This window comes from Tyto alba, unplaced genomic scaffold (assembly GCF_018691265.1).
Source record: "Tyto alba isolate M040663 unplaced genomic scaffold, T.alba_DEE_v4.0 Super-Scaffold_30, whole genome shotgun sequence".
Taxonomy (NCBI): domain Eukaryota; kingdom Metazoa; phylum Chordata; class Aves; order Strigiformes; family Tytonidae; genus Tyto; species Tyto alba.
Genome location: NW_024881305.1, coordinates 3,084,276 through 3,101,967, shown reverse-complemented (window position 1 = coordinate 3,101,967; position 17,692 = coordinate 3,084,276). Strand labels below are relative to the sequence as shown.

Genomic DNA, 17,692 nt, shown 5'->3' with positions numbered 1-17,692 from the left:
GAGGGACAGGCAGTGCGAGAGCAGGAGACAGGGCTGAGAGTGGAACGGCAAGCGTGGAGCTCGCTGCCTTCAGACAAAGCGCGCCGCTGCAGCGCTCTGCAAGGACACACAATCGCTTGGTGAGGGGACGCGGCTGCCTGGCTGCCGGCGGAGCAGCGGGGATCGACGGCAGCGGAGGATGGAGACCCCGGGCGAGCGGGAGCTTGTTGCATGAATTCCAGGTTTAGATGCTGCCCTTCTGCACAGGCTGTGTTAGGGGAGGGAGACGGAAACCTTTTGTGATCTCCGCGTTTCTCGTGCTGCAGTGTGCACTAGAAAGACTGGCCAGCTCTCTTGAACTCGCCGAGCGCGGCTCGCCTAGCAGAGGAGCTCTCCCGTGGACCAGAGCAGCAGCAGGATCCCTTACCCCAAGAATTTCCAGATAACACCGTGAGCTCTGCGTTGTGCAGCCATTGCAGCGGGCGGGGGTGGGAAGGATGGCTTGGAAGGTACCACACAGCTTCAGCTGACCTGAAGGTTCAAAGAAAGCAAACTTGCTTTTCCTGATCATCTTTTTACTTGCATATACCCTTGAAAGAGATGTGCTAAGAAGCCTGAAAAATTCTGCCTGTCTTGCATAGCAAATTTCCTGGTGAAAAGGAGATCTCTGAACTTTTTTGTCACCTCAAAGGTCTCAAGCTTTTCTAGAGGAGAGTAACGAGTCACTGGACTCTCTCCCCAGGGGTGAGGGAAGGGAGAGCTTGTCTGCACAGCTTCCATAGGGTGTCAGGAAGAATCTCACTTATCAGAGGCTGAGAGGAGGTGCCAGGGCACGTCTTGGACTTGAGCTGCTGCAGGAAAAGGAGAGAGCGTGCTTGCATTTGGTTTCTTTTTGTTTTGATGTGGTTTAGAAACAAGGAACTAAAATGCCTCCTCCTCCAGAGCTGCTCCCTGCTCGAATGAGGGGCTCGGATGCAGCAGCTGTGCTTAGCTGAAGAAAATGAAGGAGGGGCGAATACAAGCATGCACCACCAAACACCTGGCAGGACTGAATGTACTGGGTGAAAACCGTACTGATTCCTCTGTCTCTCTTGCTGTCACCCCGTGCAGCGGTGTAGTTAGGCTCCCCGGTGCAGCCGGCCCGGTCCGAGCAGCGTGTTGGAATGCCGTGCACCCAGACAGGTGGTAAAATGACAGTGCCAGAGCTCTCAGGCTCGTGCTCGGGGTCACTCGCTCCTCTGCTCCTCTTAACACGATAACGGCGAGAAAAAGCCCTTGCCATGGTTTGCCTCTTTCAGGACTGCTTGGGGAAAAAAAGTATAAGCCCTTCTTTTCTTCTGCTGCAGTTTGTGTGCTTTCTTTGTCTTGCATGTCTTCCTGTGGACAGCTGCTCTAGTCTGGCTTCTGCTGCTTTTCTGAAAGTCCGTCATGTCTGTTTTGTGTCTCAGCTGCATGAAGATGTGTTTTCTCTCTAGCTGCTTTGTGCCTCCCATGCGCCTGGCCCTCTCCGCCGGCCCGCTGAGCCGGGTGCTGCCTCCGAAGTTGCATGGATGAGAGGACCCGGCGCACCCCTGTGCGTTCGTGAGCGGCTCCGCTCCAGTCCCTCGCGCCTACGACTGGCGGGGAATGCCTTGGCTGAGAGTTTGCTGCCCTCCTCCCGCCCCCTTCAGATGAGCCAAGGAGTGGATCCGCATCCCCGTGGGGTTGGGCTTCGTGTGTTTGCCTGGCAAGAAACTCGCCTGAGCCCTGAGAGCAGTGCATGTGATGTCATGGTCCCAGGAGTGCTTCTGAACAGTTTGCCCGGGCAAGGTGTTTCTTTCTCTGAGTGTTAACTGGGATACAGATTGAACCCGGAGCCCGCGGAGGCGCTGGAAGCTCGTTGTCCATGGTCTGTGCACACAAGAGGAATTGTCTGCCAGCTGATTTGTTGTACTCTGAGCATAATTTTTTTGAGTTTCTTTATGGTAATGACTATGATGTGGCAATGCCATCTGTCTTCCTCAGAGTGCCGCTGCTACCGCCTTAACGGTTTTTCCCTTTTCAAGCGTCTGCCGATTCCTCTCTCGTCAGGTTCGCGGATGCTGGAGCAGAGTGTCGGGGAGTGGCTGGAGTCCATTGGCCTGCAGCAATATGAGAGTAAGCTGCTTTTGAACGGCTTTGATGATGTCCGCTTCCTGGTAAGTTGCTGGGTGGGACCCGCGGGCTCTAACAAATGTGTTGGCCAAACCTTTGCTCGGTGTCGACACCCCGCGTGAGCCGCAGGGCAGGTCTGGGGTCTGCAGCCCGGCAGAACGGACTTGGGGCTGTGCAGAGGGTTAGGCAGAAGGAAGAGATGAGGGTTGTGTCGGGTCAGGGTCAATCAGCTTCGCATTTAGTTCAGGTGTTACAGCTTTTTCACTGATATTTTCATATAAAATTTTATTTACTCTGCCCCCTAAATCTTTACTATCCAATTTACTCCAGAAATGGGAACTGAAAGCCACTAGTGTTTTGAAGAAATCACTGAGCAATCTGTGTTCTGGACTGTGAAGGAGGCGGTAGACCTCTTGCTGGAAGTATACTTATGAGCTGTACCTGACTGCATTGATACTGTTGGCTCTGAAACCTAATGGTGACAGCATGGTAATGCTTAATGTTGAGTGGTTTTTTAATAACCGGTGTCTAGAAACTTAAAGTTGCATGACATAAAAATCTGAGAATTCACATGGAATGATGAACTGCAAAGACAGAAAATCTTGGTGCTGCAGGAGGGTTCTTCCTGCATGGCTTAAAGAAATGCTTTTTGAGCATGGACTCCCAGTTTTGCAAGTAAAGTATTTCTAAAAGTGGATGCAAACCTTTGGAAAAGTCATTTGGGCTAATGTGATATCCTGCCTTGGAAAGCGAGTGGGGGCATCTCTTTGGTACTGTGAACAGTGTGCAGAGGTGATATCACCTCGTGTGCTTGACAGCTCTATTGTGAGCTGGGTGAAGGGGTTTCGGAAAATACAGCAGCCATCTGACAGTGGTGAGGGTAGGTGGGGGGCAGCTGGAGAAAGGAGGGAAGACTGGAGAGGGCATGGATGGAGCAAGAAGGAAGTGCACATCGGAGCAGCGTCCATAGGGGTACTTAAAGGCAGGATGTAATTGCTCTTTTAAAAAATGACCTGACCGACGGGATAAATGCCCTTGGGAATGTCTCGGGATCTCCGAGGAGCCCTGTAAGTTGAGTACTGTGGCATCATCCAGCCATCTCTCCTGGCCTGCGTGGCAAGCAGCTTATCCCCTTGTCTCCCCGTCCCCAGCCCGGCCCTTCGGGGGGCTCCAGCCCCCCAGGATCCCACCCAACTGGTCCCAACCCTCCAGCCACCCCTCGGCCCCTGGAACCGCTGTGCTTCAGGCAGGTGCCTTCAGCTCCATGCGAGGTTTCGGCGTCCCTTCACACTGGGGCGGTCTGATGCAGGTTTTGGGGTGCTCTGGAGTTGGTACAATGAATTTAAATGCAATATGACCCCACAGATCCCCGCTTGGGATCCTCTCCTGGTGGATCTTTGACCTCTGTGGGATCAGTGGGCTGCTCTCACTCCAGCAGGTAGCAGATAAAAACGCCTTTACTCTGACTGGCCCTGCATGGTGAGTGTGATGATAGATCTCTTTCAGCACAGAAGTTTAATAATGAAGGAAATTAACTTTCCAGTTGTCCCCCAAGAGGTAGGAGCCGGAGGCTCAGAACTAGGAATTTTTATTGACTGTGCTTATTTGCAGTAAATAGCAACACTTCAGTTGCAAACTATCTCATGCAGAATTTTGTCATTGTTGTATATGTCCCACTATGTGATTTTATGGTGTATGTGGTAGGAGTTGCTTTTTAACATTGTTCATGGCTGGATGTTTTTCTCCCCCATCCAACGCCGATTACCTGCTCCCAGTTTAGGAAATCAGCTTCTGCTGGTTTCAGGCAATGGGACACTCTCCTTGCTCATTCCTCTCAAATTGGAAAGGTCAAATAATGTAACAAAGATTTCCTGCAAATGCTGGCTGGTTTCCATTTTGCTGCTTATCCCTTTTACTCGGAAGTTGGCTCTGGCACTCATGCCAGGAGGGACTTGAAATCCTCTCATCCAAGTCCCGGGAACTTCAAGCTAATACAGTCAGTCCAGTATGAAAGTTTAATTATTAAGAATCTTTTCCTCTGTGGTGTTACTTGCCTTCAGCTTCTGACCTTGTGTAAAACCTTCAGATACAATACAGATGATGAACAGGTAGTTAATTTGTTTTCAGTAGTGATTTTGATGTTCTCAGATGAATTATTAAAATCGTTGTAAACACTGAGGCTGGCTAGTGCAGCAGCTACTGCAGGGACCTGGTGCTTGGCTCCTGGCATGGCAGGCTGTCCTTTCCTTTTCTGTTTTACATAACAATTTCTTTATTAACTGCTACATTCAATCGCTAATGAAGAATATTTCAAACTAAGTGGCATTATTTTCCTGAAGTTAAACGGTTTCTGTGAAAGGATTAGTCCCTATTAGGGCCTCATTATGTTAAATATTTCAAGGTCCAAAGAATGCTGGGTAACAGTTTGCAAATTGCCAGATGGGCTATGAGGCTAATTAAGTTTTAGTAGCAAAAATTAAGAAGTTGGAGTCTTTTGATACAGCAGCGTTTTCTGTGTAAGGTTTCACATTGCTTTGCTCCCTACGTATAGTGCTGAGGGGTTTTTTCGGTACGCCCAGGACGTTCCCTCCCTGCCAGAGTCCCCAGGTGCCCCTTTGTGAGCAAACAAGGAGCTTGGATGTTGGGTAAACAAAAAAAGCATTGCAAGAGCAAACTGTTAGATGTGTAGGGATAGTACAGCTCTAAAACGGGGGCAGCATCCCAGAAGAAGAGCCCTTTGATGTAGTTATGAATAATGCACCGCCTGCAGTAGGTAGTAAGTTAAAGTAGGGTTAAGAAAACAGTGTAACAAAGAGCATATCCTGCAGCAGAAGTGGGAAAAAGGCTGAAATCCCGTGTTTGCTGGCACAGTGGAGTTTGGTGCTGTTCTTCACTTAAGAAAAATACACGTTTAAAACGCGCTGTCTACCCGGGAGGTTAGTAGAGAGTTGGTAAGAGACAAAACCTTGGGGGTGCAGAAGCATGCCTGGTGCTTTTTAGTGCTCTTGTAGCCGGTTTAGGTTTCAGGAATTCCTCATTTCCTGCGTATTTTCAGTTGGCTCTTGTGTTAATTTGCGCCCTGTGTTACAAAAGCCTTTACCTCCCAGATAAGGGAAATGATTCATGAATGCGCAGTATGGTAAAGTGATTTTAAAAAGTGCTCTGTAAACATACTGGGCTTCTTAATTAGATGTTGATCTAGGAAGGCAGAAACATGCATTGTTTCCAAGAGTAATAATTCCGTTATTTGCCCAAATCCGGAGATTGGTTATCAGGCGGTTAGCTGGGCTCCCCGGCCACGCCATCTGCCTGGCGGCAGCTCTGTGCGAGCGGCATCTCCGGCGGCACGGGGGGGCCCCGGGAGGAGGCACCGATCCTGCTCCCTCGCTGGGGTCTGCCCGCGCGCTCTGAGGGGCAGCGCTGACCGCTGCAGGACCATTCGGGGACCTGCGGCGTGCCCGGGCTTAGGCTGGAGAGGCAGGGCTGGAGACGTAAACCGTAACGTGAGCTGTGATTTACAGGTTGTCCTGTAAGAAGGGGAGGTAGAAGTGTGTTTTACCAGGTAGCTGTGGTGGGCTGTGAGTGTTGAGCTTCTCTGCTCTTGGGAATTCCAGCTCCGTGTCCGGGATGGAGTTTTGGTAACTTACAGCTGGACGCCTCCTGCTCCAGCAGGACCCTTTGCCCGCCAGCTTGCGAGATCAGCACTTCAGGTGTCAGCAAACTAAAAATTTCTGTTGCGGTTCAGGTCTGCTTTGGTAAGGGAATGATGACTGCAGTCAGGAGACTCCCCTCGTGTGTCTGTGTCTGTCTCTGCCGGTGCTGTTTCTCTCTTGGGGGAATTCAGGACAAATAACAGAGTATTACTTTTAGTACCAGCTGGTTCTGAGCAGTGTCTGACAGGGCTTGTTGAGAATATTCTCATTTTGGGAACTTGTGGAGGTTTTTGAGGGCTTGTGAATTGGTTATCAGGGAAGAACAAGTCAACACAACTCTAGTAAAGAGAAGGGAGTCACAAGCGTTGATGCATAAGTGAGACGAGCGTCACCCTGCCTGGACACAGCCACTGGGTGTTTTAGGAGCTGGAGCTGGGATGGGACACTGCGGACGGGCTGAGTTTGCAGCACTGGCCTCACTGATGTCTTTGTCCCAGCACTTAAAGCAGAGTTCTTGATCAGTGTTTCCATGATGTAAAATTCTTGTTCAATCTGCAGAACAACACAAAATGCTGCGGCGTTTGATGTGGCACATGAGAGCATCTTGGTGACGCTGACTGGTTTCACAGTCAAATGCAAAAACAAGAATGTTTATGACTCGTTCGGAGTAAATGATCTTGATCGAGTATTGACTTCAGTCAAGGGGGGATATTGCTAACACAAGGCAGCAGGATTATTTAAGCATCAGTTTGACGTGACCTTACTTGCCAGTGCGTGTTTCTGGGAAGGGACTGAAGCCTTTGTTTCAGATTGCGTGTAATCTTTTGGCTTGGTTGAGGGAAGAAACGGGCTATAAAAGATGGATTTAGGTAGCTTAGTTTTCTAAAAGACTGAGTTCTCTCTCCGAATGCTAAGATCTGCATATTAGGCCACATTTCTGTGTCTGGAGAAATTCTTAGATTCCCTTTAAATTGCCAACACTACCTTTGTTGTGTTTATGGGCAATGCTAGGAAAGAGGCTTTCCCTGTTTTTCTTGCTGATACCCTCCAGCACGAACCCCACCCCTCCAAGGGAGCAGCTTCTTTTGCTCGTCCTCCCCATTGCCACTGAGTGACCTTCACTGCCAGCAGCGCTGGCTTGGGGCAATCCGACTGTGACACTCAGCTTCTACTTTTAATATGGGGCTTTAATTCAAAAAGCAGGCTGTTCAGCCAGCCGGGGATTAAAAAAAGCTAAAACGGAGATGGCGCTTCAAATTCTCCTCCTCTGCTTCGTGGCCTACTGGAATTCTTTCATTAGAGGGGGAAAGGTTTATTTGTGCAATGGGTAAACATGACTGAATTGAAGCTGCTAGCTGAGTATTACTGGCATTGGCTGTGCTGTCCTTGACTTAGCAAAAATACAGCTTTGCAAGTAGAATAAAATCCTCAGCAGAATTGCATGCCAAATGTTAACAGTACTAATGAACCAAGAATACCCCACCACCCAAGAGAAGCCAGCACTGCTACCTCCCACGTGGAGGAATGCAGCCCTTGTATGTGCACAGGGTTTCAGGAGACCCATTGCCTCATCCTTCCCCAGAGGAGGAAATAAAAAGGTCAGATCGCAAAACCGTAGCAATGAGTGAGCAATGTCATTCAAAAAAATGCACTATAAAGCGGCTTAAGTGTCCTTGAGCAGTGATGAGCTGGGGGAGCTGTAAGAGTAGGAAAATGTCACAAGAATATGGACCAGGAGGGATTCTCCTGCTCCTAGAGCTTGGTCCCATCGTGTCTCCTGGGGTCACCAGTGCCCCTGCAGCAAATGGTCCCTCCAGGAGGTCCCTGGGAAGCTGTTTTTGTGCAGAGATGCACAGTGCATCCCAGTGCCCTGCGGCAAACACCGGAGTGACCTGGGGGGAGAGGCCGGGCTGGACTCTGCCCCTCTGGGGAAGAAGGGACTTTGCCAATGGTAATAAGAAGGAATTGCAGTAATTCGTGCTGGAATTCCCCCACAGCAGTGGGGAAGGAAATGCCATTACCTGCACCCTCACTACAGTATTTTGTGATCCCACAGATCCCATAAATGTCTCTGAGATGCTTGCAAAAGCTGTTCCCTTCCCTGGGAGGGCTGAATGTTTGCTGCTACCCCAGACAACTTTTCAGGCTGACATCTGAGAAGGGCAAACCTCACATGCTCTGGCAATCGTACAATGATTCTGTAGTTGAACTTTTTATTCAGTCCAAAGATATTTTGATTCACAAATGAGCAGGTAAGGCAGAACATAAACCATTTTTTTATTGTTTTTTTTTTTATTATTGTTCAAGCCTGGATTCCCATGGAGTGTGTGGAAAGCAGCTAATGCTGATTCAATGAGACAGCATCAGAAACGGAAATCTGTTCTCCTCGTGTAGTGCCGTGGGCTCCTCTGGGTTTTTTTCTAATTTTTTTTTAATAACTGGGGAGAAGTGGTAGAAACACGATGGCATTGGAAGAACAGGATGTCCGCAAATAATACAGAGTACTGACATTAATTTGATTAAATGTAATTCAGTGCCATGTTAGATTAGCCCGCAGTGGTCTTTGTTACGAAAGAGCCTTTCTCTTCTCTCCTCCGTGTGCGTGTGTGCAAGTGAACGGTTGATAAAAATGTCAGGCTGAGGCACGGGCTTGGTGTGTGAGCAGAGCTGAAGTGCAGCTCAGCGAGCGTCTGCCAGGCTGGGTCCGAGGACACCTGCCAGCACAGCGCGGGGTCTCCTTCGCCCCGCAAATCCCCATGTTTTGGGTCCTGGCTGACATCTGCATGATCTTTATTTTCACCCGATACCTGTCCTGCTGGAGCATGGGGCATCTCCTGGTGTCCTCAGTGAGCTGTAGCTCTGCTTTGCGTGAGCCACTTCCTATCTACCCAGCTTGGCTCACAGATGCTGGTCCCCTGGGCCACGACCAGGCTTTTAGCATGCTCTGAGAATGTGTGTGCCCCAGAGCTTTTTGTTCTATTTTCATATAAAGCTTGTCATTTTATAGTAGTCATCTGGGAAGGACTTAACTGACGTATTCCAGTAGTGCTTTGCACCCAGTAATGGTCTGTGAAGAATAGCGACCTATCAGAGATCCCACAGAGAAGGTTTTACTGCTTCTACACTTGGTGAAACAAAGAGAAAACTTGGCATGTTGGAGAATATTTTAGTATAGATCCAACTAAGCCCCGATGTGGATTGTTCCTGGGCAGGTAGGCTTGGTTTCAGGCTCTGTTCATCCAGGTTGGTTCTGGACTTGGTCTTCCCAAAGCTCTGCCCTGCAGCGGTGTTCAGTGACTGAGCTTGTAAATGGGTGCATGTTGAGCTGCTGTGGGTGGAAGTAAATGCTGCTGATACCTAGACGTGCTGGCAATCTACCCTTTAACAATTGCTAATTAGATTTGAGGATCTTTTTGGCCTGGTTCACACTGGCCGGCAGATTTATTACTGAAATGGCTTTCGTTTATTTTTGACATAGGCAGGGAGTTCATCAGCCACGTTACGTGATACCGTCTACTGTTTATCACTGCTGCCAACCTGCTGGGATTGCATTTCTTCCTTGGTCCCCAGACTGATGTTGGTGCCCTGGATGAACACCCGTAAGAGTGGAATTGGACACTTGTGTGAGGGTTTCTGCCAAGCATCTGAGTGGGAATCGATTCATACAATGAAATGAATTTTTTTTTGATGGCTCTCCAGTGGGTTTCAGATGCTACTTGGGTGGTTCAGGACGACCGTGCTTTGTCCACGATGGTATGGGGTTTGGGTTTTCTCTGGAAGGGAATGGTGAGAGCGGAGACATGCAATGATTCGGGGTTTGAGAGAACGCTGTGGCCGCTCACCCACGGCTCTGACCGGGAAAACGTGGCAGAGCTGCACTGACGTTCCCCAGATGATGGAAATGGACTTCAAGGAGAGCAGCGAGTTTGGAGTGGATTTTGAGGAGCAAAGTGGGTGGACCAGAACTGGTAATTTAGAGGATACTTACATTTGATTCATTAGTAGCTCCAGGCCCAATAAACATTAAAAAAAGCCATTAAAGTAGCAGTTAATTTTTTTTTCTCTCAATAAAATTGCCTCAACTTGACAACCATGACCGATTCCCTCCGTTGCCATTGTCACGCTGCCAGTCTGCATGGGGAAGAGAATTAAACAAAAATGAAGTGGCTGTGCGCTAATCTAGGATTTATTGTAGGTTTTTGTATATGAATCCTTTCCACAGTCAGTGCTCTGTGAAGAGCTAGGGCTTTGTTGTCGTACCCTCTGCTAAACAAATACTTCTTTTCCCCTAGTTTCCACTGAACTATCTCAAACTGCAGATACTGTTAAAGGAAGGCATGCAACCCTGTGGATCACGAGACCAGTTACATCTTTGTGTGACCAAGTGCTGGCCCCACGGCGTGGAAGTTGGGGTGTGCAGGTCCCGGCTTTGGGTCGTCAGCGTGCTCTGAGATACATAAAGAAGTGGTGCAGATTTGTTGGAGCAGCCAGGGGTGGCTGACGGAGCTGTAGGGATTCAGCATTGCCCGTGATCAAGGCTCTATTTTGGGAGTTTTTAGTGGTTTTTTTGTCTGTAAAAGGGGGGGGTGATGCTCGTTCGCTATTCCCAGGGAGCTTGGGTGAAAAGCCCCCCAAGTGGAAATCAGACTGAATGCAAGCTTGTTTCTAGGACAGGCTTATAAATTAGTCCATTAACGAGGCATTAGCTGCTCTTAGCCTGTTGAACAAGATATATTAGCCGGGCTTTTTACTCCCAGTGCAGCCCCTTACGCAGTAAGGGGGTTGGGGCTGGCTGGGCTCTGCGGTGGGCGCAGGGCTCGGCTGGTGGCTCCCAGCACCCTGCTCACAGGGGTGTGAACACACAGCTCAGAGGGGCTGGATGAGGCCAAATGGGCAACCTCCAAACCCTGTGGGGAAAGAAGGTGCTTCCTCATTAGCTGCTAATAGATGTGGGGATGGGGAGCTCGGTGCTGGCTGTGGTGGCTTTGCCACCTCCCAGGAATACCTTCGCTATAGCTCATCTTTCTGAATTTTGCTGCCTTCCCTTATCCTCGGGAGGCTGCAGGGCCATGAAGCCCAGCGGCTTTTTACAAGCCTGGCAGGAGGAGCACCCGGGAGCTCGGGCAGAGCCACGGGGGCTGGCCAAATCCCCTTGCTGGGCATGTAATTGAGCCACGATCTTCTGGGCTGCAAACGCTGAACTGCCTGCTGGCATTAAGTTTCTGAAAGCTGCAGCTGGATGGTACCAAGATGACCAAAATGAGGATTCTTGATCCTTTTTTTCACCTGAAAAGGAGACATCGAAGTGGTGTTGAGGCTAAGGAAGGTGCGTGCTCTGTTTTCAGGACTTGCTGCATATTATCCCTGTTTAGGCGGGGTCTGTGGCGAGCTGGATCTGTCTCCATCTCCCACATCCAGGCTTTTGGTTGCCAAAAGTAAAGCAACAGCAGTGGCAGCAAAATCCTTGACAAGATGCAAATTGTCCTGAACGTACTCAGGGGGAAAAAGAAAAAGAGCTTTGTATGCATTAATCTAAGAAAAAATGGATGCTTTGGCTCACGCAGCTGAAGACACTGCGCTATAGATGTTTGCAGAAGCCTTTGTAGTCTGGAAAAGCTGTGTTTGGGTTTTGCATCTGTTGCTTTTAATAGCAAACACATTCTGGTCCCTGTCTTCCCTGCAGTCCGTCGCCTGTCTTTAATACAGGGTTTAGTAACAGAGGCAGCACTTGTGTTAGCGTGAGCTTAGTGAGACAATCGGGATTCATTAAATTGCATCTCTGGCTGGATAAGACTGCTCGTCCTATACGAAACTTTCTTTGCCTCAGGCCCTTCCTTAGCTGGAGAGAGAGAATGGACTGGAGCCAGGCTCTGTGCGAGAAGCAGCATCTGAAAATTGGGTAGTTAAGTGCCTGCAGAGTGCCCGGCTGGAGGAGGAATGCTGGCAGAGTTCAGCAGCTCTGATTTTTGGCACGCTTGTCTTCGGGGTCACCTAACCTGCAAGAGGGGATGCTGCCTTCCTACCGTGTAACCTCTGACTGTGCTTTTTCTTTTTTTTTTTTTTTTTCGTTTAATGAGAAACCTGGAGCCTTGCAGGCTGTTTAATTACAGTGCAAGATGTGAAGCGTGACTCAAACAGACCCTTTCTCTAAAAGCTTGTGTTTCCGCAGGCGAGTTGGCTGCACCAGCATCCTTCGGGGCTCCCCGGGGCAGCCCAGGCAATGCAGAGGGCAAAGACGGGGTTCAGAGGTGCCCCTCGTGGTTGTGTGTATTTGTGCCTTTCCAGGGAGGGAGCTGTGTTCAGCTCTGAGGAAGCTGAAGGCTGGGGTGGGGGATGAAAGCCCCTCCGGACTGTCTGGCAGCCAGGCTCTGCCAGTTTGGACCTGGGCAGTGGGATTCACCTTGCCCAATGTCAGATGTCTGTGGTTGGGCTGATCGATCAGGTTCTTTGGATTGTTGTTGGAGTGGAGGAGGACTCATCTGGGTGATGCATTTCACCCCATTGTAGATGCACCAGAGAAATGCTCCCTTCTTCAGCCTAATGCATGTGTGTGCAGCTGAAGCTCAGGGTGAAGATTGTGCTCCTGTGTCTGTTGAAAAAAAAAAAAAAAATTCAGCCTCTGCTTCCTCTTGGATTTTTTTTAGGGGTGATCCCAGCTCTTCTGGGAATAAAAAACTGCCAAAAATTTTCCTACCAAGACTGATTAATGTGCGCGCATGGTGCTGTACTAAAATCTGGATTAACGCAAGGATGTGTGTTCTAGGAACAAACTCCTGCCTTGCAGGAAATGCTGAGAGCTGGTTCCTGATGGAGGTGAGGAGAAACCAGTGAGGTGCTGTGATGAACGGGGCTTTTGGATGTCCCCCGCTCCCCCGGCGTGGGTGAAAGCCAGAGCTCTGGCCCTGATGCAGCCCCGAGCTGTGCTGGCTCCGCTCGGCCCCACAGCCAGGAGTGCTCAAGGTAAAAAGCCCTTGTCACAGTGAATAACGTCTGAAATAAATCTTTGGGAAGTCTTTTTGATTCTCATTGGCATTTCTGAGGCTGCTGCTGGAGGATGATAGAGGACAGGGGTGAGAGCAGAGCGAGTCCCTGGGAGTTTTCCTCTCCCCTGCCCCGGGCATTTGCTGAACCCGTCCTCAGAGGACCCGGAGAGGGGCTGACTGGGAGCCCGGGCTCAGGCTGCCAGGACTGCTCCGCAGCCCTCAGCGAGGCGCTTGGGCGATGGCATCTTCTCACCTGGTTACAGACCTGTGTCAGCACCAAGGGAAACAGTTGTTTAAAAAAAAAAAAAAAAACTACAAAAAAACCAAAACAAAACAAAACAAAAACGAACAAAAAACAACCAAACTCTAAAACCAAGCAAAACAAAAACCTGTATTGGGATATTGTTTAAAAAGCAAAAACTCTCCAAAAAACCCTCAGAAATCCTCAGAGTTTTCTTCTGAAATTTTGCAGCCCTGCATCAAGGCAATCGCGCCTCTGAGCAGCCCTTTGTAACGAAGAGTCTTTGTTCCCTCTCAGTGATGAATGCCTTGTTCCCTTTTCCTCCGCGAGCTGCTGGGTGTGGACGTGTGTGTGGTCATCCCCTCCTCGGTGCAGCAAAGAAACGGCTCTTGGCTGGTTCAGGGACAGACCCCAAGACCCTTCAGCAGCCCCGGACCCGGGGAGGATGGGGCTGGTGGTGAGAAGCGAGCGAGACGTGCTGGGAGAGGCAGGGAAGGATGAAAGCCGCTGGGACTCCGTGTCTGGGAACCCCCCTTGCTTAGGGGGCCTTTTTGCGCTCCGTCGTGGGTTGCTGGTGGAGCAGAGGCGGTTTTGCAGGCGCAGGGCAGAGCGGAGGGCAGGGCGCTCACCGAGCGTGGCTGGAGGCAGGTGGCAGCAGTGGCCCAGGTGGAGCATCTCTGCCCCTTGGCTTCTGTCTGAGCAGCTCGTTAAATGCAAACAGGTTTAAAGTCTGGTTTAAACAGCTCATCTGTTCGGTTGGCAAAGGTTAAAAGATCGCCAGTGTGTTTGCATTTAATTAATTATTTTAGCGGCAGATTATTTTTTTCATAGCAGATGAAATCCAAATGGGTGTAAAGGATGTTTGGCTGAGCAGAGGCTCACGCACAATAGACTGTAATGATTTATTCGGAGCTGCTATGCTTTGTCTATCCTTGTTAAGTACCCTGAGAACAGAGACTGGCACTGAGGGAATTTAATATGACACGTAAAAATAAGGAGTGTTGGAGAAAGCTGTAAGCTTTACAGTACTTAACTAGCTTGTATCCTTGCTGCATAGCAAGCGATTTTCCTTGAATTTGAGATGCCAAAAGTGGGAGAACGCCTACTGCCTTGCCTTGGGCCTGGCACTGGCCGTGTGGGCATAAAACAGCCGTCGTGGGAGAGCGTGAGCTGCCAGCCCCGTGCTGCTGTTTGGGAGAGTGGCAGTGCTAGCCAGGCATTGCTGTGCCAAAGGGGTTTAGCACCAAAAAGGCTCAACCTCGGAAAGATAAGCGTGAGTAAAAATGTAAATAGGATCAGCCGGCTTGTTTAATTTTTATACACGAAAATTACACGTCACTGTTGTCGCAGCTTATTCAGCTGCAAATCGTTCTTGCTGTCCTGGTTGGTGCGTGAAGGGTTTGCTGTGGGCTGTGCCTTTGCCAGCATCCTCCTCGAGCCCCTGCGCCCGCTCCAGCTCTGGCACCCAGCTCTTTGCAGGGGTTCAGCAGCAGAGCCACCGAGACAGGCAGGTTGGGGGAGCGGGGCGGGCTGAGGTGTTGGGAACTGCAGGTTTCAGGTACCCAAGGTGTGACATTACCCTGGTGCAGCAGCTTCGGTCAGTCAGTCCCTTCCTGTGCTTCCCTTTGCCTCCCCCAGGGGGAAGGGCAGTGGTGCTTTGCTCTCCAGGCATACAGGAGAAATCCCATCACTTCCTCTAGGCCTCTTCTGCCCATTTAAAAAAGCCCTTTAAAAGCCATCTGCTTCAAGGAGATGAATTCCTCACACATATGCTGCTTCCCAGGGACCTTCTGGCAACCCCCGTAGCATGCAAAAATGCTTATGCCGGGCAAGGTGCATGTCATGGGAGTTAAGCTGCCTTTAGTCCTTTCCCTCTTTCCCTGAACTGAGCACACAATCTCTCGCTGTTACAAGAATGCACATTAAATGTGGCTCTTTGGCTTAAAATTTGCAAGCAAGGAAGAGGGGGGATGTATTCTTCTCTTTTTTTTTTTTTTTTTTTTTTTTTGGTGGGATGCTGCTGCTAACAAGCCAGAGTGATCACTGCCTCTGCCTCTCCACTTTACTCACGCAGGGGATTTGCTCTCGGTGCAACAGAGCCTGTTGCGGCTGCTCTTGCACCAAATGGGCACCCTCGGATCCTTCAACCAACAAAAAGCCTCTTCTAATTTATTTTGTGCAATCGGGTGATGCACAGAACAGCTTTTAGGACATACTTAGATCCTTGCACAGTGTGTAGCGTTGCCACTCAGGTGAGAGCCAGAGATTTCGCACGGCTTTGCTTGCAGGATGTGGTGTGTGATCCAAGACAGGCAAGGCAGGTATCGGTGCGGCCCCGTGCCCCTGCAGAGCTGCCACCCACCCACCCTGCCGTCTCGAGCGGTGACAGCAGCTCTTTCCAGCTGGCAGTGGCCCTGCAGACCAGCGCTGCAGCCTCCTGGTATAAAGTGACCTTTTGGAAAAGAGGGAGCGAACCACCCTAATCGGCTGCAGGGTCTTTAGTCCCGGCTCTTTCTGCTGTTTAAACAACTCTTGGACAAATGCTTTTGTGCTGCGGCTGTCTGCTCCAGATCTGCGGTCTCGGTCCCCCCGCAGCCTGCCAGGAATTGAGGGCGTTGGGCCTCCCTGCCTGCCAAGGGAGGATGGAGGCGGAGGAGCCTCCGCCTCGGTGCTGTGGGCGCTGACGGTCACAGAGTGTCTGCAGGGCCCTGCTTCCCCGCCACCCGCCGCTTTAATTTGCCACTGTCGTTTGCTAAATAATTGTTTCCCTGCAGTCTGGCCTCTGCAGGCAGCTCTCCCAGCGACACTGCTTCGGGCGTCTCTTATCTGTGGCGTTAATTCTCTGTTTTCTCTGAACGCTTATCTCGGCGGCTGAGGGGAAGAGCAGCTCTCGGGGGCGGAGAGCCGCGTCGTGTCCTACCCAGCAGTTACTGCACGGGGCCGTGGAGGTGGCGGGAGTGACACTGCCCGGGGTTGGTGCTGTCAGAGGCCGGGCACCAAGCAAGCGAGGCGGGGGCGACGCGGGAGCTGGCGCTGCCGGGGCCAGGCCGGCCGGCGTTGGGCTGCAGGGCTGGTGTCTGTGAAATGCACCCAGTGGCTCTCACAAAGCCATCGCCAAAGGCGAGCTCTCCCCGCCAGCTGCCCGGGCTGCAAACGGGCCCGTGGGCTTGTCCGGGAGCATCTAAGAGTGTCGGGGCCGCAGGAAGGGCTGTTCCTCCTCCTCTGCCCTTGCAGGAGGCAGCGTCAACCCCCCGGGGGCACGCTCAGGTGGGTCGGCTGCTCAGAGAGCAGCTCCCTGCTTTCACATTTGGCCGTTGTATTTAGAGCAGGTAACACTTAGCAAAGCATGTGTGCTGAAATACTGCAGAAAGTGCGGGGTGGGAAGGAATATAAAACATTTGCTGCCCTTTAAAGAGGATACTCTTCTCCTTGCCCTTCCCTCCTGGAGCCCTGGCTGTTCAGCCCGCTGTTCCCACAGCCTGCTTGCCCCTGCAGCAGCGTATTGCCCGACAGCCAATTTTAATTAGGTTTCTCTTATAAAACCAAAATGTGGAACAGCGAAGCATTGTCAGCTCAGACCTTCAGCTGTGACTCTCCTGAGAGCAGAGGGAGGCAGGTCCGGGGAGGGCCCAGGCTCGAGCCGAAGCCCTCGGTCAAACAGCAGCGTGGCTCTTCCAGCCATGGGGAGACGTGCCCGGGCTTCCCGCTGAGCCCTCCCCAGGTATGAGGGGCAGGGGCCGGCTGTGCTGGAGGCTTTTAAGAGGGGGGTAAAGTCAGTGTGCTCTGCGTGCGGCCGCTCTTGCTCTGCAGGGGGAAGAAGGGCAGAAAATGGGTTTTACCGGAGCGGTGCGAGGCGAGCAGAGCATCTCTGCTGGAGTGGGGGGGGCTGCCTCCCTCCCCGAGGGGGGCAGAGGATAAATCTGACCTTTGCCAGGTTTGCCTGCTCTCACGGAAGGAAAGTCAGATTTGTCTGTGGCTGTGGAGGGAGGCTGGGCAGAGCCGAGTGCCCCTTCTCAGACACGGCGTGTGGAGCGGGGCTGGGGTTTACCCAGGTGTTGTTACGTGGTGATTAAGGCATCAGCGCATCGAACAGGAAGGTCGCTGTGAGCGATGGCCTGAAATCTGACGGCTGGAAGAGGACACTGCAGAGCAGGCTGCGGGCGGGAGGGGGTGGCAGTGCTCTGCCCCACCAGTGCTGGGTGTGCTGCAGCCCCCCTGGTGTCAGCCGAGGTCGGTACACGGGGCAGAGCTGCCATCCTTGGGAGTCGTCTTCCTCCTCTTCCTCCCGCTGTGGGGATGTGCTGGGAGGTGAGGTCAGGAGGGTGCTGTAACGCGCACGGTCTCCGTTCCCACACCCTGATGTGGCTTCTGTTGCCCTCTGCTCCCATGTCGCTCCTCCCTGTCCCCGCAGGGCTGTAATGTCATGGAGGACCAGGACCTTCGGGACATCGGGATCGGTGACCCGCAGCACCGTCGGAAGCTCCTCCAGGCTGCTCGCTCCCTCCCAAAGGTCAGCACCAACACCCCGTGGAGCAGGGACGGGGCGTTGCCCAGCACGGCTGGGAAAGCAGAGGAAACTACAGGCAGTCCCTGTGACCCACGGAGGGATCGCAGGGGCTGTGGGAAGGGTTTGGGGACTAACAGGGAGGGGGAGGAGTGTATTGGTCTGCCGAGCTGCGAGGGTGGGATGACTCCGTGCGGGA

At 51.4% G+C, this 17,692-nt stretch overlaps 1 protein-coding gene across 6 annotated transcripts in view; it reads left to right on the top strand.

Moving 5' to 3' along the window:
• Positions 1-17,692, top strand: part of ANKS1A (ankyrin repeat and sterile alpha motif domain containing 1A) — a 109,919-nt gene that overhangs the window by 78,452 nt on the left and 13,775 nt on the right. For 5 of the 6 annotated variants that reach the window (XM_042799964.1, XM_042799961.1, XM_042799960.1 and 2 more), the window contains 2 exons: positions 2,050-2,156; positions 17,401-17,499. In XM_042799964.1, coding sequence (XP_042655898.1) covers positions 2,050-2,156; positions 17,401-17,499 — 206 coding nt within the window. Of the gene's footprint in view, positions 1-1,951; positions 2,157-17,400; positions 17,500-17,692 lie in introns of those variants that run through there. The other variant, XM_033009530.2, reaches the window with a different exon arrangement.